Raw genomic sequence first — 24208 nt, 5'->3', positions numbered from 1 at the left:
CTCCAATGGAACAATGAGCTATTTTCCCCCCCTTTTCCTCGGAATCCACACGGACTGAACTTAAGAAATGCAATTGAAGAGACAACAAAACGAATTAAACTTACCCCGCCTCACCCTTTCTGCCTAAGCCCTTAGAGCCAAAGCCCTTACAGCTCTCACTCTGCTCCCTGCTTACTCCGCTGCCCACGGAGTTAGGGATTAGGGTAGTCAGGAAAGTGGAGTTAATGCCACAATCAGATCAGTCACGATCTTATTGAATAGCAGAGCTGGCTCAAAGGACTGAATAGCCTATTCACATACCTATGACTTATGATCTTATGAACAGTTGAGGCACAACTTGCAAGCTTCCCAAATATCACTGCATCATCAGTGCTACGAACGGGTTAGTGCTACAGAATGTGATAACATTCTGTACAAATCATTACACTGCTTCTGTATCCATTCTGAGTGCTGCCACATTTGGCCTTCCATGAAAATGGCCACTCTCTCAATGGAGAAGCTCATGTGCTGATTGCCTGGAGCCTTGATGATGCATAAATGTTGGATGGAATCCTCCATCCTCTGCCCCTGAGCACGCACTGCATCAGGGAATTTTGACTTGTGGGACTGTTCACAATGCCTCATGTCTCTGGTTGTTCCTCCTACTCACTAATACCATGTTATTCACCCAGTGAGGTTCTCTCTGATCGTGCAGGAGAATCCACCAAGGTAAGATTATCTGCATTGTAAGGTGTGACAGTGCCACTTCAGTTTCTTGCTGCTCTTGGGCTGCTGGTTGGAAGTGAGAGAATCTCCATGGATGGGTGTCTGCACCTGTAGGAAATTCAAGAAAAACCTAGATAGCTAGCTTTGGAGAGAAGAAGCCTTTGCGGTGTTCAGCATGCTGTAGGATATGGTGCAAAACAATAAACTCCCTTGTGAGTGCATTGCTGTCTGCAATCACCATCTCCACAGAATCCATTTCACCAGAGCCAACTCCATCCTGGTCCACAATCTTGGCTATTTCTATTGATTCTCCATCGGCGTTATCATGAGAATATAGGGGACACCTCCTCCTACTTGTGCCCTCTCCTCTACCTGTGAGCCCATTTCTCCTAGAAGGACAAAAGAGATCAAATGAGGCATTGGCGTCCTGTTCCTATTGATTAATAGCTGTATGCCTCAGTGGAGACATGTCCTCAGCAGCACTATTGCTGTATGCCAATCTGCAGTGTCCTTAAGACCTCTGGCACTCACTCCCCCATTTTCAGGGGCAACATGTACTGTGGGAATCTGCAACAGGTGCTTTCGCTGTTGGGTAAACAGCCAGGGACCTGTCCTGAGGCTCGGCACAGCACTCACCTTTCTAGAGCATATGATGTCATTGAATCATTTCTGGCACTAATTCCTGGCCCTCTGGGTGATTCTTCTGCTACTCACAATCACAGGATGCCCTCCCAGACTGATTTGGGCTGTTTGTTGGCTGAACTCCAAGGAAAATAACTTTTCTCCTCTCCTTCATGGCCCTCAAATAGTCTCAAATCTGTATCGGTGAAACAAGTTTTGAAGCCTCCAGCTCTCATGGAGCATCTTAGCGATGGTGGCAACTTCAATTAAACAGCAGCCTTATAATGGCTGCTGTCCTTGGTTTAAAATCAGGCCTACATTTTAATAATCCCACCTCTATTCCTACTCCCAGGACCTCTAAATGGGATGGTAACCCCATTTCTATCTTAATGAATATCGTGCATCAATTCAGTTTCCCACGAGTAGCAGGGGTGAGGGGCCAGGTGGTTTGTGACCTGGAAATGCTCCTGACTTGTGAGTTCTGCCTTCTACGCAAAATTTCAGCCTTCGACCTTAGATATTACTGAATGATGTAGCAGCAGTTCCAAGGTTAAGAAATGGGAGGCACTGTTGCAGCAGGATGTTGGTCCACTGATCACGTTGTAGAGTCATAAAGGAGACCGAAGGTGAGGAATTTGCACCAAGTTTTGCTGTGACACTTGTTCAGCAAACAACTGACATGAATGTGGAGAGAGAACCAGACATTGCCAGCAACATCGATATCCATAGAACCATAGAACATTACAGCACAGAAACAGGCCTTTTGGCCCTTCTTGGCTGTGCCGAACGATTTTTCTGCCTTGTCCCACTGACCTGCACCATATCCCTCCACACCCCTCTCATCCATGTACCTGACCAAGTTTTTCTTAAATGTTAAAAGTGAGCCCGCATTCACCACTTCATCTGGCAGCTCATTCCACACTCCCACCACTCTGTGTGAAGAAGCCCCTCCCCCCTAATATTCCCTTTAAACTTTTCCCCCTTCACCCTTAACCCATGTCCTCTAGTTTTTTTCCTCCCCTAGCCTCAGTGGAAAAAGCCTGCTTGCATTCACTCTATCTATACCCATCATAATTTTATACACCTCTATCAAATCTCCCCTCATTCTTCTACGCTCCAGGGAATAAAGTCCTAACCTATTCAACCTTTCTCTGTAACTCAGTTTCTCAAGTCCCGGCAACATCCTTGTGAACCTTCTCTGCACTCTTTCAACCTTATCAATATCCTTCCTGTAATTAGGTGACCAAAACTCCACACAATACTCTAAATTCGGCCTCACCAATGTCTTATACAACCTCACCATAACATTCCAACTCCTATACTCAATACTTTGATTTATAAAGGCCAATGTACCAAAAGCACTCTTTACAACCCTATCTACCTGTGACGCCACTTTTAGGAAATTACGTATCTGTATTCCCAGATCCCTCTGTTCTACTGCACTCTTCAGTGTCCTACCATTTACCTTGTATGTTCTACCTTGGTTTGTACTTCCAAATTGCAATACCTCACACTTGTCTGCATTAAACTCCATCTGCCATTTTTCAGCCCATTTTTCCAGTTGGTCCAAATCCCTCTGCAAGCTTTGAAAACCTTCCTCACTGTCCACTACACCTCCAATCTTTGTATCATCAGCAAATTTGCGGATCCAATTTACCACATTATCATCCAGATCATTGATACAGATGACAAACAACAATGGATCCAGCACTGATCCCTGTGGCACACCACTAGTCACAGGCCTCCGCTCAGAGAAGCAATCCTCCACTACCACTCTCTGGCTTCTTCCATTGAGCCAATTTCTAATCCAATTTACTACCTCTCCATGTATACCGAGCGACTGAACCTTCCTAACTAACCTCCCATGCGGGACCTTGTCAAAGGCCTTGCTGAAGTCCATGTAGACAACATCCACTGCCTTCCCTTCATCCACTTTCCTGGTAACCTCCTCGAAAAACTCTAATAGTTTTTTAAACATGACCTACCACGCACAAAGCCATGTTGACTCTCCCTAATAAGTCCCTGTCTATCCAAATATTTGTAGATCCTATCTCTTGGTACTCCTTCCAATAATTTACCTACTACTGACGTCAAACTTACCGGCCTATAATTTCCCGCATTACTTTTTGAGCCTTTTTTAAACAACGGAACAACATGAGCTATCCTCCAATCATCTGGCACCTCACCCGTGGATACCGACATTTCAAATATATCTGCCAGGGCCTCTGCAATTTCAACACTAGTCTCCTTCAAGGTCCGAGGGAATACCCTGTCCGGTCCTGGGGATTTGTCTACTCTGATTTGCCTCAAGACAGCAAGCACCTCCTCCCCTTTAATCTGTATAGGTTCCATGACCTCCCTACTTGTTTGCCTTATTTCCATAGACTCCATGCCAGTTTCCTTAGTAAATATGGATGCAAAAAACTCATTTAATATCTCCCCCATTTCTTTTGGTTCCATACATAGCCGACCACTCTGATCTTCAAGAGGACCAATTTTATCCCTTACTATCCGTTTGCTCTTAAAATACCTGTAGAAGCTCTTAGGATTATCCTTCGCCTTGTCTGCCAAAGCAACCTCATGTCTTCTTTTCGCCCTCCTGATTTCTTTCTTAAGTAGCTTCTTGCACTTTTTATACTCCTCAAGCATCTTATTTGCTCCCTGTTGCCTATACATGTCATACATCTCTCTTCTTCTTTATCAGAGTTCCAATATCCCTTGAGAACCAAGGTTCCTTATTCTTATTCACTTTGCCTTTAATCCTGACAGGAACATACAAACTCTGCACTCTCAAAATTTCTCCTTTGAAGGCCTCCCACTTACCAATCACATCCTTGCCAGAGAACAGCCTGTCCCAATCCTCGCTTTTTAGATCCTTTCTCATTTCTTCAAATTTGGTCTTTTTCCAGTTTAGAACCTCAACCCTAGGATCAGATCTATCTTTATCCATAATCAAGTTGAAACTGATGGCGTTATGATCACTGGAACCAAAGTGTTCCCCTACACACACTTCCGTCACTTGTCCTAACTCGTTTCCTAATAGGAGATCTAATATTGCATCCTCTCTAGTTGGTACCTCTATATATTGATTTAGAAAATTTTCCTGAACACATTTTACAAACTCTAACCCATCTAGACCTTCAACAGTATGGGAGTCCCAATCTATACGTGGAAAATTAAAATCCTCTACTATCACAACTTTATGTTTCCTGCAGTTGTCTGCTATCTCTCTGCAGATTTGCTCCTCCAATTCTCGCTGACTATTGGGTGGTCTATAATACAACCCCATTAATGTGGTCATACCTTTCCTGTTTCTCAGCTCCACCCATATGGCCTCGGTAGACAAGCCCTCTAATCTGTCCTGCCTGAGCACTGCTGTAACATTTTCCCTGACTAGCAATGCCACCCCCCCCCTCCTCCCCCCCTCCTCTCCTGCCCTCTCCCGCCCCCCCCCCTCCCCCCCCCCCACACCACCCTTCATCCCTCTGCCTCTATCACGTCTGAAACATTGAGCTGCCAGTCCTGCCCCTCCTGTAGCCAAGTTTCACTAATGGCTATAATGTCATAATTCCATGAGTCAATCCACACCCTCAGCTCGCCTGCCTTCCCACAATACTCCTGGCATGAAAATAGACACACCTCAGAAGATTATTACCACCACACACAACCCTTCTATTTGTGATTTTGCATGAACTATTAACATCATTTATTTTCACCCCCGCTCCACTATCTGCTCTGGCACTCTGGTTCCCATCCCCCTGCAAATCTAGTTTAAACCCTCCCCAATAACACTAGCAAACCTCCCTGCAAGTATATTGGTCCCCTTGTAGTTCAGGTGTAACCCGTCTCTCTTGTACATGTCCCACCTGCCCCAGAAGAGGTCCCAATGATCTAGAAATCTGAAACCCTGCCCCCGACACCAGTTCCTCAGCCACGTGTTCATCCGCCCGAGCATCCTACTCCTGCCCTCACTGGCACGTGGCACAGGTAGCAATCCTGAGATTACTACCCTCGGGGTCCTGCTTTTTAACTTCCTACCAAGCTCTCTGTACTCGCTCTTCAGGACCTCCTCACTCTTCCTTCCTACGTCACTGGTACCGATGTGTACCATGACATCTGGCTGATCACCCTCCCACTTCAGAATGCTGCGCACGCGATCAGAGACATCCCTGACCCTGACACCCGGGAAGCAACAAACCATCCGGGGGTCTCTGTCACGACCACAGAACCTCCTGTCTGTACCGACATGGGAGTCCTAGATTCTGTACATTCGTTTCCTGCTGCACTGTCATTAATTATGGACATTACATTAAGAACACAGTTGGTTATTGAAACGACAGACGGTAACTGGAACCACAGCTTTATAAAACTAACAGTATTGTTGTGCAACTCTGGGCTCTACATTTTATGAAGATATCAGAAGCTTGGCGGGGGTACCAGGGAAGAAAGTTATGTAGAGAGATAGGAGAAGCTGGAACTGTTCCTCTTAGAACAGTGTAATGTGATGCTAACTTTTGTGATGAAGGAGAATTAAATTTAGTTCCTCACCATCATACATATCGAGCTTTTGGGCTGTGGGAAGTTTCACTCTCATGTTGTAAGATGGAAGTTTGCCTTCCACACTGGCGTGGAACTGGAAGACAAGCAAAAAGATAGTTAATATGTGTGTCATCACAGGAGAATGGGAAATTTCAATGTGTACTTACTGCTGGGTCTCTACAACATGGAAAATAACCCACCACTATATATTTAAACATTTAACCTACTGCTATTTATTTTTAAAATTGATCTTTTTCTGCTGAACAAAGAAAATTATAACGGCTGCTACAGGTCACCTGATTGTGGGGTCAAATTGTCTGTCATTGAATCATAGAGCTTTAGGGTACAGAGAGAGGCCCTTCAGCCCATTGGGCCTGTGCCAGCCATCAAGCACCTATCTATTGTCACCCCATTTTCCAGCACTTGGTCCATAGCATTGCATGCTATGGCCTTTCAAATGCTCATCTAAATGCTTCTTAAATGTTGTGAAGGTTCCCACCTCTACCACCCTTTCAAACAGGGAGTTCCAGATTCCCACTACCCTCTGAGTGATTTTCTTTTCCTCAATTCCCATCTAAATCTCCTGCTCCTTACCTTAAATCTATGCCCCCTGATTATTGACCCCTCTACGAAGAGGAAAGTTTTCTCCCTATCTATTGTCTCTTATAATTTTGTACACCTCAATCAGATCCCCTCAGCCTTTTCTGCCCTAATATAAACATGCCCAGCCTAACCAGCCTCTCTTCATAGCTGAAACACTCCAGCCCAGGCAACATCGTGGTGAATCTCCTCTGCACCCTCTCTCCAGTGCAATCACATCCTTCCTATAGTGTGGCAACTAGAACTGCACACAGTACTCTAGCTGTGGCCTTACGACCATTTTATACAGCTCCACCATAACCTCCCTGCTCTTACATTCAATGCTTCGGCTAATAAAGGCAAGTATCCCATGTGCCTTCTTAACCACCTTGTCTACCTGTCCTGCTGCCTTCAAGGATATTTGGATAAGCACTCCTGGTCCTCTGTATTTCCTGGCGGCACGGTAGCACAGTGGTTAGCACTGCTGCCTCACAGCTCCAGGGACCTGGGTTCGATTCCCGGCTTGGGCCACTGTCTGTGTGGAGTTTGCACATTCTCCTCGTGTCTGTGTGGGTTTCCTCCCACAGTCCAAAGATGTGCGGGTTAGGTTGATTGGCCATGCTAAAATTGCCCTTAGTGTCCTGGGATGCATAGGTTAGAGGGATTAGTGGGTAAATATATAGGGATATGGGGATAGGGCCTGGGTGGGATTGTGGTCGGTGCAGACTCGATGGGCCAAATGGCCTCTTTCTGTGCTGTAGGGATTCTAAGATTTTAAGATCCTGCCGTTCAAAGTGTATTCCCTTGCCTTGTTAATCCTCCCAAAATGCATCACTTCTCTGGAAGCTATTCCCCAGGTGTTTCATGGACAAAAGAATGATTCCCTGTTTCTGGAATATCAAACCTCATTATGCTTGGAGAGTACGATCACACCTGGAACTGTTTAGACCCATTTCAAAGGAAATTATGGTGATATCATTTGCATTTGGTAAGCCCAATTGCATCTGCTCAGACAATAGCTTTCCAAATGCCAGACCCTTTCAACAACTAATGACTGAGACATTATCAGCCTTCAAAATAAAGCCAATTCCAGACGCTGGATATAAACATCCCTTTTGAAGTCATTGTGGAGAAAGAACATCACATGACCCACGACTCCAGCCTTTTGGACAGTTTAATATTACATCTTTGGGCTTCACAGCCAGATGCCGTTTAAACATCAACGGGACAGATCTCCAGTAGCCGGACTGGGTAAGCACAAAAAGCAAAATACTGCAGATGCTGGAAATCTGAAATGAAAACAGAAAATGCTGGAAAGATTCAGCAGGTCTGGCAGCATCTGTGAAAGAAACAGAGTGAACAGGAACACCAGCAGGAACTACTGGTCCCACAGATGCCATGGGTTTCCTGGTGGCATGGGGTGGATTCAATGGGGGAAATCCCAGAAGATCCGCCTCTGGCGAATGGCACACTGCCTCCTGCTGTGAGGAACATGTTGTGGGAAGGCCAGAAAATCCTTCCAACGTTTTCATAGAATCACTTGTGTGCACAAAGAGGCCATCCAGCCCATCAAGTCTTGACCAAAAGAGCATAGCACCCAGGTCCTCCCCTCCACCCTACTCCCGTAACCATTTAGCATGGCCAATCCACCTAACCTTTTGAGTCCCTGTGACTCTTCTTGTAGAGCTGAAGAGGGGTAGGAATGTAATGAATCAACTCCACAAAGCCTAAAACAATAAACCTAAAAATCTCTGAATAATGCCCGCCAAGTGGTCTATCCACAGAAAAACCCATCATGCAGCAACATAACTCATTTTAAGGATTTTTGTATTGTTTAGCCAGCCAGAAATACATAACAGAATGCCACCATGAAAGAAACACCTTCTAGACTCTGACCGTGGACTGTGGAACTCATGTGAAATAATATTAACTTTTCTGTGGTGCTTGTATTATAAAACTTCTTTCCTCTATTCCCCCTTTACTGTGTGTATGTATGGAGTGGGATGTGTGGACACTGCTTTTTCCCAGGATTGGATGTATGAAATAAACTAACATTCTGACTTAATCCTAACTCGAATTTGCCGTGGATTATTAGCAAAATCAGATCACAAAAAAGAGGGACTGGGAAATACGTCACTGTCTATTCTTTTAAAACTAATTCAAACACCTTCTGCTTTCTGACATGATGAAGAGGAATCATAGAATCCCTACAGTGCAGAAGGAGGCCATTTGGCCCATCAAGCCTGCACCGACAACAATCCCACCCAGGCCATATTCCCATAACCCCATGTATTTGCCCTACTAATCCCCCTGACACTAAGGGGCAATTTACCATAGTCAATCAACCTAACCTGCGCATCTTTGGACTGTGGAAGGAAACCAGAGCACCCGGAGGAAACCCATGCAGACACGGGGAGAATGCGCAAACTCCACACAGACAGTCACCCGAGTCCGAAATTGAACCCGGGTCCCTGGTGCTGAGAGGCGGCAGTGCTCACCGCTGTGCCATTCAGTGAAGTTTGAACTATCCCTCTCCTGTCCATAACCCTCAGTGTTTATGGGACCCCAATTCATGGAATTCTCCCACGACAGGCAATGGAAGGGACTCATTGCACAAACTGGTGTTGTTGGTGACTCAAGCCTTATGAAAAATAATTAATGAGAGCATAAAGAAGCTGCACAATAAGTCATCTCACCTCATCATCCTCAATCAGTTGCAGTGTCTTCCTCATGTCGATTTCCTCCAGGTCTCCATATAGTTTAAGGAGTTTGTCCTCTGTTAGTAATAGCAAGTCCAACACATATTCATTTGATGCAGGGCTCAATACCACAGCTGGAACATTACCCTTTGACTGTAAAATGAAGACTTAAGCTAGTTATATGAAAACTCCACAAACCCTGCAATAATGTAGCACCTTTCAACATTGATACATTATTAGATCACATATACAATTCCTATTTTACAAATGACATCATGTGAAAAACTTCATTCGAATATATTCTCAACTAAAACATTGTAATCTATTCAAACAGTCACAGAAAAATATTTAATTCTAATTGGATATCAGTAATAACAAACAGGATCACATTCTAACAAACCTATCAAAACTCTGAAATTGGGCAATGGAAACATTTTCTACAATACATCTACAAACATCCACTCCCTCCACCACCGACGCCCAGTAGCAGCAGTGTGTACTATCTACAAGATGCACTGCAGCAATTCACCAAAGGTTCTTAGACAGCACCTTCCAAACCCACAACCACTTCCATCGAGAAGGACAAGGGCAGCAGATACATGGGAACACCACCACCTGCAAGTTCCCCTCCGAGCCACTCACTGTCCTGACTTGGAAATATATCGCCGTTCCTTCACAGTTACTGGGTCAAAATCCTGGAATTCCCTCCCTAACAGCATTGTGGGTCAACCCACAGCACATGGACTGCAGCGATTCAAGAAGGCAGCTCACCACCACCTTCTCAAGGGCAACTAGGGATGGGCAATAGGAACCTTCTCAAGGGAAACTAGGGATGGGCGGCACGGTAGCACAGTGGTTGGCGCTGCTGCTTCACAGCTCCAGGGACCTGGGTTCGATTCCCGGCTTGGGTCACTGTCTGTGTGGAGTTTGTACATTCTCCCCGTGTCTGCGTGGGTTTCCTCCGGGTGCTCCGGTTTCCTCCCACAGTCCAAAGATGTGCGGGTTAGGTTGATTGGCCATGCTAAAATTGCCCTTAGTGTCCTGAGATGCGTAGGTTAGAGAGATTAGTGGGTAAATGTGTAGGGATATGGGGGTAGGGCCTGGTGGGATTGTGGTCGGTGCAGACTCGATGGGCCGAATGGCCTCTTTCTGTACTGTAGGGATTCCATGATTCTATTCTATGAATAAATGCTGGCCAGCCAGCGATGTCCATGTCCCACGAATGAATATAAAAAACAACTCTGGAACTAATCAGAAGATCCATTGGTATGGATACCCTGAAATTGATCTTTTTTGTGTGTGGCCATCACTTACAATTTGTACATGTTGCAATTTCTCATAGATATGTTCCACGCCTGCTTTAATGGACATAGTGATATGGCTGACGTATTCAAGGTGTTCCATTATCTTATCTCGTCGGCTCTGCTCGTTGGTGAGGTGAGTCTGCAGCTCCTTTAACAATTTCTGCTCACTGTGTTAAAAATCGCAAGAAAAGCAGAAACATTGATTTAAAGCAATAATGAACAACTAGTGAGCTCAAAATGAATGGCAGACCTAAACCCAATACGAATTCTAAAATACAGTACAGGTAGACCTACACACAGTGGCATGGCTTCATACAACAGCAACAGGACTGCAATCAATCTCAATGTAATCCCACTGTCCCACTCTCTCCACATAGTTCTGCATCTAGCCCAATCTAATCGCACTGCCCCACTCTCTCCCCATTGTCCTGCATCAATCCCAATCTAATCCCACTGTCCCACTCCCTCCCCATAGCCCTGCATTAATCCCAATTTAATCTCACTATCCTACTCTCTCCCCATAGTCCTGCATCAATCCTAAACTAATTCCACTATCCTGCACTACTCCACACACCTCGATTTATTTTAAATTTTCTGAAGGTAAGATATAGGAGCCAGTATAGGTCATTCGGCCATTAAGCTTGCTCCACCATTCAATAAAATCATGACTGATCTAATAGTGGCCTTAACTCCACTTTCTTGCCTATGCCCTACAACCCTTGACATGTCATTCAAAAATCTTTCCACCTCATCCTCCAATATATTCAATGATCCGGCCTCCACTGTTCTCTGGGAAAGAGAATTTCAAAGACTAATGACCCTCTGAGAGAAGAAATAACTCATCTCTGTTTTAAATTGGAGACTCCTTATTTTGAAACCATATCCCCCAATTCTAGACTCGACCATGAAAGGAAACATCCTCTCAGGATCTAACCTGCCAGGCCCCCTCAGAATTTTATACGTTTTAATAAGATCATCTTTCATTCTTCTAAACTCCAATGAGTATAGGCCCAACCTACTCAACCTTCATCCCACAAATCAGCCTTGAACCTTCATCCCTTTCCTTGATGGCTCAAGTGTCTTTTCTATAATGGGATTTCCAAATTGTACACTGTACTATAATTGTGCCTTATACAAATTCATCATCGTGCTTTATGCACCTATTTATAAAACCCATAATGTCTTTTTTAGGCTTCAGCTATCTATACTACTATATTTTCATAGATTTATTTACTGTCAATATATCGAAGGAGGAAGTGTTGCGTATCCTAAATTGCATTAAGGTAGACAAGCCGGATAGGATCTATCTCAGGTTACTGCGGGAGGCAAGGGAAGAAATAGCTGGGGCCTTAACAGATATCTTCACATCCTCTTTGACAACAGGCAAGGTTCCAGAGAACTGGAAAATAGCCAATGTTGTTCCCTTGCTTAAGAAAGGAAGCAGGGATAATCCAGGAAATTATAGGCCGGTGAGCCTGACATCAGTGGTGGGGAAGCTATTGGAGAAAATATCCTTATCTTCTCCAATAGCTTCCCCACCACTGATGTCAGGGACAGGATATATGCACATTTGAAAGAAAATGGACTAGTTAGTGACAGGCAGCATGGTTTTGTACAAGGTCCCAGATGGGAGCTGGTACAAAAGCTAATGTCATATGGGGATTCGAGGTGGGCTGGCTAGATGGAACTGGCTTGGTTATAGAAGACAGAGTGTAGCGGTGGATGGGTGTTTTTCAGAATGGAGATCTGTAGCTAGTGGTGTTCCGCAGGGATCAGTGCTGGGACCTCTGTTATTTGTAATATATATAAATGATCTGGAGGAAAATGTGAGTGGTCTGATTATTAAGTTTGCGAATGACATGAAGATTGGTGGAGTTGCTGATAGTGCTGGGGATTGTCAGAGGATACAACAGGATATAGGTAGATTGGAGACTTGGGCACAGAAATAGCAGATGGAGTTTAATCCAGACAAATGTGAGATGATGCATTTTGGAGGATCAAATTTAGGTATGAATTATATTGTAAATGGCAGAACCCTTTGCAACATTAACATACAGAGGGATCTGGGCGTGCAGGTCCACAGTTCCCCAAAAGTGGTAACACAGGTGGTCAAGGTGATTAAGAAGGCATAGGGCATGCTTCCTTCATCGGCTGGGGCATTGAGTACAGGAGTGGCAAATCATGTTGCAGCTATATAAAACCTGGGTTAGGCTGCATTTGGAGTATTGCGTGCAGTTCTGGTCACCATACTGCTAGAAGGATGTAGAAGCTTTGGAGAGAGTGCAAAGAAGGTTCACCAGGAGGTTGCCTGGTCTCGAGGGCGTTGGCTATGAGGAGAGGTTGAATAAACTAGGATTGTTTTCACTGGAAAGACGGAGGCTGAGGGGAGACCTGATAGAGGTCTGGAAAACTATGAAAGGAATAGTCAGGGTGAATAGTCAGAGGCTTTTTCCAAGGGTGGAAGTGTCAATTACAAGGCAGCACTGGTTCAAGGTGAGAGGGGGAAAGTTTAAGGGAGATGTGCGGGGGAAGTTTTTCACGCAGAGGGTGATGGGTGACTGGAACGCGCTGCCAGAGGAGGTGGTGGAAGCAGGCACATTAGCAACATCTAAGAGGCATCTGCATGGGTCCATGAATAAGGAGGGAATAGAGGGATACGATCCAAGTAAGGGCAGTAGGTTTTTAAAAATTTAGTTAGGGCGTCATGATTGGCGCAGGCTTGGAGGACCGAATGGCCTGTCCCTGTGCTGTAGTCTTCTTTGTTCTTCTTTATTTGAGCTGCTGGGTGTCTATACCCATCCACACACTTTAGTATCTGAAGTGTAAGCACTATCAACCAAGCCAAATTGACATTGGTTAACACTTGATGCAGCAAAGCTTAGTAATAGATACATCAGCGACTTTCCTACATCTACAGTACTCATTCTACTCAAAATACCATCTCCAAATCTGCAGCTGACCCAGTTTTTCTCAAATTCTGAATATGTTCAATTGTAAACTGAATTGGCCGAGCTTGTGGACCCCCTTCGGGAGGTCACGTATAACATTGAACATGAGGCACGCGTGTATGGAATTTGTCCAGCTGTGTAGGATGTGTCAGTTACAAAGACCATATAGTACAAAGAACAAGATCATTTCGGGTTACCTCAGTGACAAGATGTAGGGTAATAAAAACAAAACTATCATCTACATGCATGGACATGATACAGATATATTCTTCATACCTGGAGAGTTTGGTTTCACCTGAATATTTCAGGTGATTATACTCTGCCTGTAATCTCTCCTTCTCCTCCCTCAGCTGCACCATTTGTTTTTCATTCTCCAGTTCCAACTCTTCCAAGTGCTTTAAGGTCTCTCCCTGCGTCACAAAGCGTTTCACAACATCCTGCAACCAAGAGCAGGACACAGGCTGAAGCCAGACAACCTCAATATTCTATACATTTAGAACTGAGACACAGCCACCACTCAGTTTCACAATCCATTGCAACAGATTTCTATTTTCTGTTTTGGGTTCCTTTATTCCGATTCCATGGTTCAGCCGACTCTGGTAGGGGAGCCCGAGCTTCCCATGTTTGTAAAAATATTTTATCCTGACCAGATAACTACAATTATTCTGAGTTGTGTCTGGAAATCGAACAGAGAAGCATATTTATTCATCACAATTATTGCTTTCACCCACCACCTGAGAAAATGGCAGAGTAACACGATATTATCGCCATTAATACATTGGACTTGAACTAGCACTCAAATTTAACAGTAACAGAACAAATAGCAGTAAGCCAAGATATAAACATTTGCAATGAACGAGGAGAAATAACTTCCTTTATTTGATGTTCTATTAATTTTCTCACAGTGTACAGGAGCTGACCAGCTGGAATATCAAAGCATTCCAGGCGAGCTTTTTCCTGACTACCCTGGAAAAGTCAACAGAGCCTCGTACAGAGGCTGGAGCTCAATGTCTACACTGGAACCATAGCTGCATGAGGCCCACCTCACCTGTACATCACTAACACCGGTCACAGTTTTGATCCATAGGAAGGATTCCTCAAATGTGGTGATGGCCTTTTCCTCAGTCCCAGTTTCCTGTGTTGCTGGTCGTTCAAAATGCAGCTCATCAGAATGAGCGGCAGCTCGCATTGCCTGGAAAAGTCACCACAAAACAGCGTATTATCACTCAGACATCTGACCAGTTCTCCAATGCTGCAAACTACTGGTGGTGTTTTGCAAGGTAGGGATTAGGCGCAGCTATTCCACTTGAGCTACAATTACAGTCAGTATTTCTCAGGGTGAGATCTTTAGATTCTGAGATGACCCTTCTCCACATCAGCACAACATCATTCCCACCTGCTGTGATAAAAGCAAAATACTGCGGATGCTGGAATCTGAAATAAAAACAGAAAATGCCAGAAATTCTCAGCAGATCTGACAGCATCTGTGAAAAGAGAATAGAGCCAACGTTTCAAGACAAGATGGCCCTTTGTCAGAGCTAAGAGCAAAGAAAATCAGAAGAGGGTTGGGTTGGGGGCTGTAACTTTTTTTAATTCATTCGTGGGATATGGGTGTCACTGGCTGGCCAGCATTTATTATCCCTTGTTGCCCTTGAACTGGACAAAGGGAATGTAAACGATGATGGAACAAGCTGAGAAAGGTGCAAAATGTGTCCATTAAGTGATCAGAACGTGTAAATGGCAGCACAGAGGTACAGACTATTGAGGGACTGCCTGTGGAATGTGGCAATTGCCCAAGTGATGGGTGAGATCCTAAATGAATATTTCTCATCGGTATTTATTGGGGAGAAAGGCATAGATAGTAGGGAACTTGGGGAAATAAATAGTGATGCCTTCAGGAGTGTACATATTACAGAGAAGGAGGTGCTGGAAGTCTTAAAGCGCATCAAGGTAGATAAATCCCCAGGACCTGATGAAATGTCCCCCATGACATTGTGGGAGACTAGGGAGGAAATTACAGGTCCCCCTAGCAGAGAAATTTGAGTCAACGACAGCCACAGGTGAGGTGCCCGAAGATTGGAGGGTAGCAAATGTTGTGCCTTTGTCTAAGAAGGGCTTCAGGGAACTACAGATCGGTGATACTCACATCTGTAGTGGATAAGTTGTTAGAAGGTATTTTGAGAGACAGGATCTACAGGCATTTAGAAACGCAAGGACTGATTAGGGACAGTCAGCATGGCTTTGTGAGTGGAAAATCATGTCTCATGAGTTTTATTGAGTTTTTTGAAGGGGTAACCAAGAAGGTAGAGGATGGCAGTGCAGTCATCGATGTCTACATGGACTTTTGAAAGGCCGTTGACAAGGTACCGCATAGAACATTACAGCGCAGTACAGGCCCTTCGGCCCTCGATGTTGCGCTGACCATTGAAACCAATCTAAAGCCCATCTAACCTACACTATTCCAATATCGTCCATATGTTTATCCAATGACCATTTAAATGCCCTTAATGTTGGCGAGTCCACTACTGCTGCAGGCAGGGCATTCCACGCCCTTACTACTCTCTGAGTAAAGAACCTACCTCTGACATCTGTCCTATATCTATCACCCCTCAATTTAAAGCTATGTCCCCTTGTGCTATCTATCACCATCCAAGGAAAAAGGCTCTCACTATCCACCCTGTCTAATCCTCTGATCATCTTGTATGCCTCAATTAAGTCACCTCTTAACCTTCTTCTCTCTAACGAAAACAATCTCAAGTCCCTCAGCCTTTCCTCATAAGACCTTCCCACCATACCAGGCAACATCCTGGTAAATCTCCTCTGCACCCTTTCCAATGCTCCCACATCCTTCCTATAATGCGGCGACCAGAACTGTACGCAATACTCCAAGTGCGGCTGCACCAGAGTTTTGTACAGCTGCAACATGACCTCCTGGCCCCAAAACTCAATCCCTCTACCAATAAAAGCTAACACTCCGTACGCCTTCTTAACAACCCTATCAACCTGGGTGCCAACTTCCAGGGATTTATGCACATGGACACCGAGATCTCTCTGTTCATCCACACTACCAAGTATTAGCCCAGTACTCTGTAATCCTGTTACTCCTTCCAAAGTGAATCACCTCACACTTTTCCGCATTGAACTCCATTTGCCACCTCTCAGCCCAGCTCTGCAGCTTATCTATGTCCCTCTGTAACCTGCAACAACCTTCCGCACTGTCCACAACTCCACTGACTTTAGTGTTACCCGCAAATTTACTAACCCATCCTTCTACGCCCTCATCCAGGTCATTTATAAAAATGACAAACAGCAGTGGCCCCAAAACAGATCCTTGCGGCACACCACTAGTAACTGAACTCCAGGATGAAAGGACAGAGAGGGAGGCAAAAGAGGGGGGGGGGGGGAGTGGCACTGCTGATCAGGGATAGTGTCATAGCTGTAGAGAAGGTGGAAGCCGTGGAGGGATTGTCTACAGAGTCTCTGTGGATGGAAGTTCGGAGTGGGAAGGGGTCGATAACTTTGCTGGGTGTTTTCTACAGGCCGCCCAATAGTAACAGGGATGTTGAGGAGCAGATAGGGAAACAGATCCTGGAGAGATGTAGTAATAACAGGGTTGTCGTGATGGGAGACTTTCATTTCCCAAACATCGATTGGAATATCCCTAGGGTAAGGGGTTTGGATGGGGAGGAATTTGTTAGGTGCGTTCAGGAGGGTTTCCTGACACAGCATGTGGATAAGCCTCCAAGAGGAGAGGCTGTACTCGATCTGGTACTGGCGAATGAGCCTGGACAAGTGTCGGATCTCTCAGTGGGGGAACATCTTGGGGATAGTGATCATAACTCTATCTCCTTTACGCTAGCATTGGAAAGAGATAGGATCAGGCAAGCTAGGAAAGTGTTTATCTGGAGTAAGGGGAAATATGAAGTCATCAGGCAGGAGATTAGAGGCGTAAATTGGAAGGAGGCATTCTCGAGGAAAAGTACCGAAGCAGATGTGCGGGTTAGGTTGATTGGCCGTGCTAAAATTGCCCCTTAGTGTCCTGAGATGCGTAGGTTAGAGGGATTAGTGGATAAATATGTAGGGATATGGGGGCAGGGCCTGGGTGGGATTCTGGTCGGTGCAGACTTGATGGGCCAAATGGCCTCTTTCTGCACTGTAGGGTTTCTATGATTCTTCTATGATTTTCAAGGAATGTTTGTTCGGAGTTCTGCATGACAACGTTCCGATGAGACGGGGAGGTTTTGGTAGGTTACGGGAACCGTGGTGCACGAAAGCTGTGCTGAACCTAGTCAAAAAGAAAAGGAAAGCGTACAAAAGGTTCAGAGAGCTAGGTGATGATAGGGATCTAGATGAGTATACGGCTTGTAGGAAGGGACTTAAGAAGGAAATTAGGAGAGCCAGAAGGGGTCACGAGAAGGCCTTGGCAGGTAAGATTAAGGAGAACCCTAAGGCGTTCTATAAATATGTGAAGAGTAAAAGGATGAGATGTGAAGGAATAGGACCTATAAAAAGTGAAGGTGAGAAAGTCTGTACGGAACCGGAAGAAATAGCAGAGGTGCTTAATGAATACTTTACCTCGGTATTCACGGTGGAAAAAGACCTGGGTGGTTGTACTACAGGATTGCGGCGGACTGAAAAGATTGAGTCTGTGGACATTAAGAAAGAGGATGTGTGGGAAATTTTGAATAGCATCAAGATAGATAAGTCGCCGGGACCAGATGGGATGTACCCCAGATTACTGTGGGAGGCGAGGGAAGAGATTGCAGAGCCTCTGGCGATGATCTTTGCGTCGTTGATGGAGACGGGAGACGTTCCGGAGGATTGGAGGATTGTGGATGTGGCTCCTATATTCAAGAAAGGGAATAGGGATAGCCCAGGAAATTACCGACTGGTGAGTCTAACCTCAGTGGTTGGTAAGTTGATGGAGAAGATCTTGAGGGACAGGATTTATGAACATTTAGAGAAGTTTAGTCTGCTCAAAAGTAGTCAGCATGGCTTTGTCAAAGGCAAATCATACCTTACGAGCCTGGTGGAGTTCTTTGAAAATGTGACTAAACACATTGATGAAGGAAAAGCAGTAGATGTGGTTTACATGGACTTACACGGCATTCGATAAGGTCCCCCATGCAAGACTTCTCGAGAAAGTGAGAGGGCATGAGATCCAAGGGGCTGTTGCCTTGTGGATCCAGAACTGGCTTGCCTGCAGAAGGCAGAGAGTGGTCGTAGATGGGTCTTTTTCTGAATGGAGGTCGGTCACCAGTGGAGTGCCCCAGGTATCTGTTCTGGGACCCTTGCTGTTTGTCATTTTTATAAATGACCTGGATGAGGAAGTGGGGCGATGGGTTGGTAAGTTTGCCGATGACAAAAAGGTTGGTGGTGTTGTGGATAGTTTGGAGGGATGTCAGAAGCTGCAGCGTGACATAGATAGGATGCAAGACTAGGCGGAGAAGTGGCAGATGGACTTCAACCCGGATAAATGTGTAGTGGTCCATTTTGGCAGGTCAAATGGGATGAACGAGTATAATATCAAGGGTAAGACTCTTAGCAGTGTAGAGGATCAGAAGGACCTTGGGGTCCGGGTCCATAGGACTCTTAAATTGGCCTCGCAGGTAGGGGAGGTGGTTAAGAAGGTGTATGGTGTGCTGGCCTTCATCAATCGAGGGATTGAGTTTAGGAGTCGGGAGATAATGATGCAGCTTTATAAGACCCTCGTCAGACCCCACTTAGAGTACTGTCCTCAGTTCTGGTCGCCTCATTACAGGAGAGATGTGGAAATTATTGAAAGGGTGCAGAGAAGATTTACAAGGACGTTGCCTGGATTGGGTGGCATGCCTTATGAGGATAGGTTGAGGGAGCTCGGTCTTTTCTCCTTGGAGAGACGAAGGATGAGAGGTGACCTGATAGAGGTGTACAAGATGTTGAGAGGTATAGATCGGGTGCATTCTCGGAGGCTTTTTCCCAGGGCTGAAATGGTTGCTATGAGAGGACACAGGTTTAAGGTGCTGGGGAGTAGGTACAGAGGAGATGTCAGGGGTAAGTTTTTCACTCAGAGGGTGGTGGGTGAGTGGAATCGGCTGCCATCAATGGTGGTGGAGGCAAACTCGATAGGGTCTTTTAAGAGACTTCTGGATGAGTACATGGGACTTAATAGGATTGAGGGTTATAGGTAAGCCTATATATAAGCCTAGGTGGGTAGGGACATGACCGGCGCAACTTGTGGGCTGAAGGGCCTGTTTGTGCTGTAGTTTTTCTATGTTCTATGTTCTATTTCCCACCAACCACCACCCTCTGTCTTCTTACAGCTAGCCAATTCCTGATCCAAACCGCTAAATCACCCTCAATCCCATGCCTCCGTATCTTCTGCAATAGAATGCATGGTAGGTTGTTGCATAAGGTTAAATCTCATGGGATCCAGGGTGAGGTAGCCAATTGGATACAAAATTGGCTTGGGTTGTTTTTCAAACTGGAGGCCTGTGACCAGCCGTGTGCCTCAGGGATCAGTGCTGGGTTCACTGTTATTGTTATTTATATTAATGATAGGGATGAGAATTTAGGAAGCATGGTTAGTAAGTTTGCAGATGACACGAAGATTGGTGGCATAGTGGACAGTGCAGAAGGTTATCTAGGATTGCAATGGGATCTTGATCAATTGGGCCAGTGGGTCGATGAATGGCAGATGGAGTTTAATTTAGAAAAATGTGAGGTGATGCATTTTGGTAGATTAAATCGGGGCAGGACTTACTCAGTTAATGGTAGGGCATTGGGGGAGTTATAGAACAAAGAGATGTCGGGGTACAGGTTCATAGGTCCTTCAAAGTGGAGTCACAGGTGGACAAGGTGGTGAAGAAGGCATTTGGCAGGCTTGGTTTCATTGGTCATAACATTGAATGCAGGAATTGGGGCGTCTTGTTGAAGTTGTACAAGACATTAGTAAGGCCACACTTGGAATACTGTGTACAGTTCTGGTCACCCTATTATAGAAAGGATATTATTAAACTAGAAAGAATGCAGAAAAGATTTGCTAGGATGCTACTGGGACTTGATGGTTTGAGTTATACGGAGAGGCTGGATAGACTGGGACTTTTCCCTCTGGAGCGTAGGAGGCTTAGGGGTGATCTTATAGAGGTCTATAAAATAATGAAGGGCTGAGATCAACTAGATAGTCAATATCTTTTCCCAAAGGTAGGGGAGTCTAAAACTAGAGGGCATAGGTTTAAGGTGAGAGGGGGGAGATACAAAAGGGTCCAGGGTGCATTTTTTTCACACAGAGTGTGGTGAGTGTCTGGAACAAGCTGCCAGAGGTAGTAGTAGAGGCGGGTACAATTTTGTCTTTTAAAAAGCGTTTAGACAGTTACATGGGTAAGATGGGTATGGAGGGATATGGGCCAAACGCGGGCAATTGGGACTAGCTTAGGGGTTAAAAAAAAGGGGCGGCATGGACAAGTTGGGCCGAAGGGCCTGTTTCCATGCTGTAAACCTCTATGACTCTAAGCCTCGCTTCTCAACCTTGTCCCTTGCCTGAGGTGTGGTGATCCTCAGGTTGCATCACCACCAGTCAGCTCTCTGCCTCAAAGGGAAGAGCAGCCTATGGTCATCTGGGACTATAGAGACTTGACCTTTCATATATTTATATATAGTATACATACAGTAATCAAAGGCCCCTTTGACATGATTCTTACCCGTCTCTCTGCACGTTCTGCCTGTGTTCTTTTCTCTTCAGCTAGCTTCTTGAACTCTGTGAGTATCCTTTCTCGCTCCCGCCGCTCCTTATGCATAACCTCCTCATGCTTCTGGAGCTCTGTCTGTTCAGTGAAATCATACAGATACTATTAACCATCACAATACAGAGGTGGTACTGCAGCGCAATGGCTGAGGTGGTATGCTCAGATTCCAGTGTCATTACAAAAATACTGTACAGCCCACTTTTGCGTTCTTGTTTACGTTAGATTTAGAAGACTTCTCATGGCTGGAGGTGCATGAAGCAGACAAAGCAGATGCTTACATCTCTTTTTCTACAGCTTGTTTTTCCTGGAACAGATTGCCTGAACCAGAAGCTACAGCTTGAATGATGTCACTTTGCACAAGGAGGTTTACCAGGTGTCTCTCTTGCTCTGATCATTTTCTATGGGCCTGTTAGAAGGATATGCAGGTTGATAATTAACCTATTTGACTACGTTACAAATGCATTTTCTGTGGCCATCAGGTCATGTGGAGTCAGACTTGAACCCAGGGCTTCTTGCTCAGAGGAAGGGACAGCATCCATTGCACCATTGGATCTCCTATTCTATGAAAAACAATTCTATTCTTGTGCTGTCTGTTTGCTCCTCATTCATTTTTTTATATTGCCTCTATATTTTCTATGTTCAGCATGGTTCTCATTATTATTAACAATACAGTTGTCATAAACCTCCTTTATTTGTTTTAGTTTAACTTCCACATCCTTTAGCTTTGAATGCCATTCAAAGAACAGTACAGCACAGAAAAACAGGTCCTTCGGCCCTCCAAGCCTGTGCCACTCATTGGTCCAACTATACCATTCGTTTGTATCCCTCCATTCCCAGACTACTCATGTGACTATCCAGGTAAGTCTTAAACGATGCCAGTGTGTCTGCCTCCACCACCCTACTTGGCAGCGCATTCCAGGCCCCCACCACTCTCTGTGTAAAAAACGTCCCTCTGATATCTGAGTTATACCTCGCCCCTCACCTTGAGCCCGTGACCCCTCGTGATCGTCACCTCCGACCTGGGAAAAAGCTTCCCACTGTTCACTCTATACCCTTCATAATTTTGTGCACCTCTATTAGGTCTCCCCTCATTCTCCGTCTTTCCAGGGAGAACAACCCCAGTTTACCCAATCGCTCCTCATAGCTAAGACCCTCCATACCAGGCAACATCATGGTAAACCTTCTCTGCACTCTCTCTAACGCCTCCACGTCCTTCTGGTAGTGTGGCGACCAGAACTGGACGCAGTACTCCAAATGTGGCCTAACCAGCGTTCTATACAGCTGCAACATAAGACACCAGCTTTTATACTCTATACCCCGTCCTATAAAGGCAAGCATACCATATGCCTTCTTCACCACCTTCTCCACCTGTGCTGCCACCTTCAAGGATTTGTGAACTTGCACACCTAGGTCCCTCTGTGTTTCTATACTCTTGATGGCTCTGCCATTTATTGTATAACTCCCCCCTACATTAGTTCTTCCAAAATGCATCACTTCGCATTTATCTGGATTAAATTCCATCTGCCATTTCTCCGCCCAATTTTCCAGCCTATCTCTGTCCTGCTGTATTGTCCGACAATGTTCATCGCTATCTGCAAGTCCAGCCATCTTCATGTCATCCGCAAACTTGCTGATAACATCATTTACACCTTCTTCCAAATCATTTATATATATCACAAATAGCAGAGGTCCCAGTACAGAGCCCTGCGGAACACCACTGGTCACAGACCTCCAGCTGGAAAAAGACCCTTCGACTGTTACCCTCTGTCTCCTGTGGCCAAGCCAGTTTTCTACCCATCTAGCCACCTCTCCTTGTATCCCATGAGCCTTAACCTTCTTAACCAACCTGCCATGAGGGACTTTGTCAAATGCCTTACTGATATCCATATAGACGACATCCACGGCCCTTCCTTCGTCAACCGTTTTTGTCACTTCCTCAAAAAACTCCACCAAATTTGTAAGGCACCACCTCCCTCTTACAAAACCATGCTGTCTGTCACTAATGAGATTGTTCCGTTCTAAATGCGCATACATCCTGTCTCTAAGAATCCTCTCCAACAACTTCCCTACCACGGACGTCAAGCTCACTGGTCTATAATTACCCGGGTTATCCCTGCTACCCTTCTTAAATAACGGTACCACATTTGCTATCCTCCAATCCTCAGGGACCTCACCCGTGTCCAATGAAGAGACAAAGATTTCCGTCAGAGGCCCAGCAATTACATCTCTTGTCTCCCTGTGCAGTCTAGGATAGATGCCATCAGGCCCTGGGGATTTGTCAGTTTTAATGTTACCTAAAAAACCTAACACTTCCTCCCTTGTAATGGAGATTCTCTCTAACGGATCAACACCTCCCTCTGAGACACTCCCAGTCAACAAGTCCCTCCCCTTTGTGAATACCGATGCAAAGTATTCATTTAGAATCTCCCCTATTCCCTTGGGTTCTAAGCATAATTCCCCTCCTTTGTCCCAGAGAGGTCCGACTTTTTCCCTGACAACACTTTTGTTCCTAACATATGAATAAAATGCCTTCGGATTTTCCTTAATCCTGTCTGCCAAGAACATTGCTTGGCAGTTAACTGTCAGTTATCAGTTAACTAGTGCATTCGCTTTGGCAATAGCTCTACCAATCAGAGTCCACTTGCCAACCAATCAGCATTCCATTCTCATGAAGTGTTAATTGTTCCCTTTACAGTTTTTTATAAATTGTTCTGATGAGTACAAGACAAGAAGCTTCAACAACATATTTTTATTGCAGCAATACTTAATTACTACTTCTTGATTTACCTGATCTTTTCTTACTGCTTTTAATCTCAATGGTGCTTCCACTTTAAAACCAGGTGAGGCGCTCAGGCCTAATGTGTCTCACTGCCTCAATGTTCTTTAATCAGCTAATATGGGATACCTGCTCTCCCAGCATTAATACTCAGGCTGGTTTTAAAATGGGAAAATATCAGGATAGTGGACACACTTCCAAACACGTATCCACATAGCCTGAAGGATGTCAAACCAGGCAGTTAGTTCACACCCTGCCCAGACATCGGCCTTCCTGATCCATCAATGCCCAGTGCTACCTAGGAGCAAACAAT

General features: G+C 45.1%; 1 protein-coding gene across 1 annotated transcript in view; it reads right to left on the bottom strand.

Moving 5' to 3' along the window:
• Positions 1–24208, bottom strand: part of odad3 (outer dynein arm docking complex subunit 3) — a 53209-nt gene that overhangs the window by 8535 nt on the left and 20466 nt on the right. The window contains exons 7-12 of the mRNA XM_078234918.1: positions 21075–21197; positions 14444–14587; positions 13672–13832; positions 10458–10614; positions 9141–9296; positions 5875–5959 (exon numbers count right to left, since the gene is read on the bottom strand). Coding sequence (XP_078091044.1) covers positions 5875–5959; positions 9141–9296; positions 10458–10614; positions 13672–13832; positions 14444–14587; positions 21075–21197 — 826 coding nt within the window. The remainder of the gene's footprint in view (positions 1–5874; positions 5960–9140; positions 9297–10457; positions 10615–13671; positions 13833–14443; positions 14588–21074; positions 21198–24208) is intronic.

Source organism: Mustelus asterias, chromosome 19 (genome assembly GCF_964213995.1).
Source record: "Mustelus asterias chromosome 19, sMusAst1.hap1.1, whole genome shotgun sequence".
NCBI lineage: Eukaryota > Metazoa > Chordata > Chondrichthyes > Carcharhiniformes > Triakidae > Mustelus > Mustelus asterias.
This window is presented reverse-complemented; position numbering and strand designations above follow the sequence as displayed.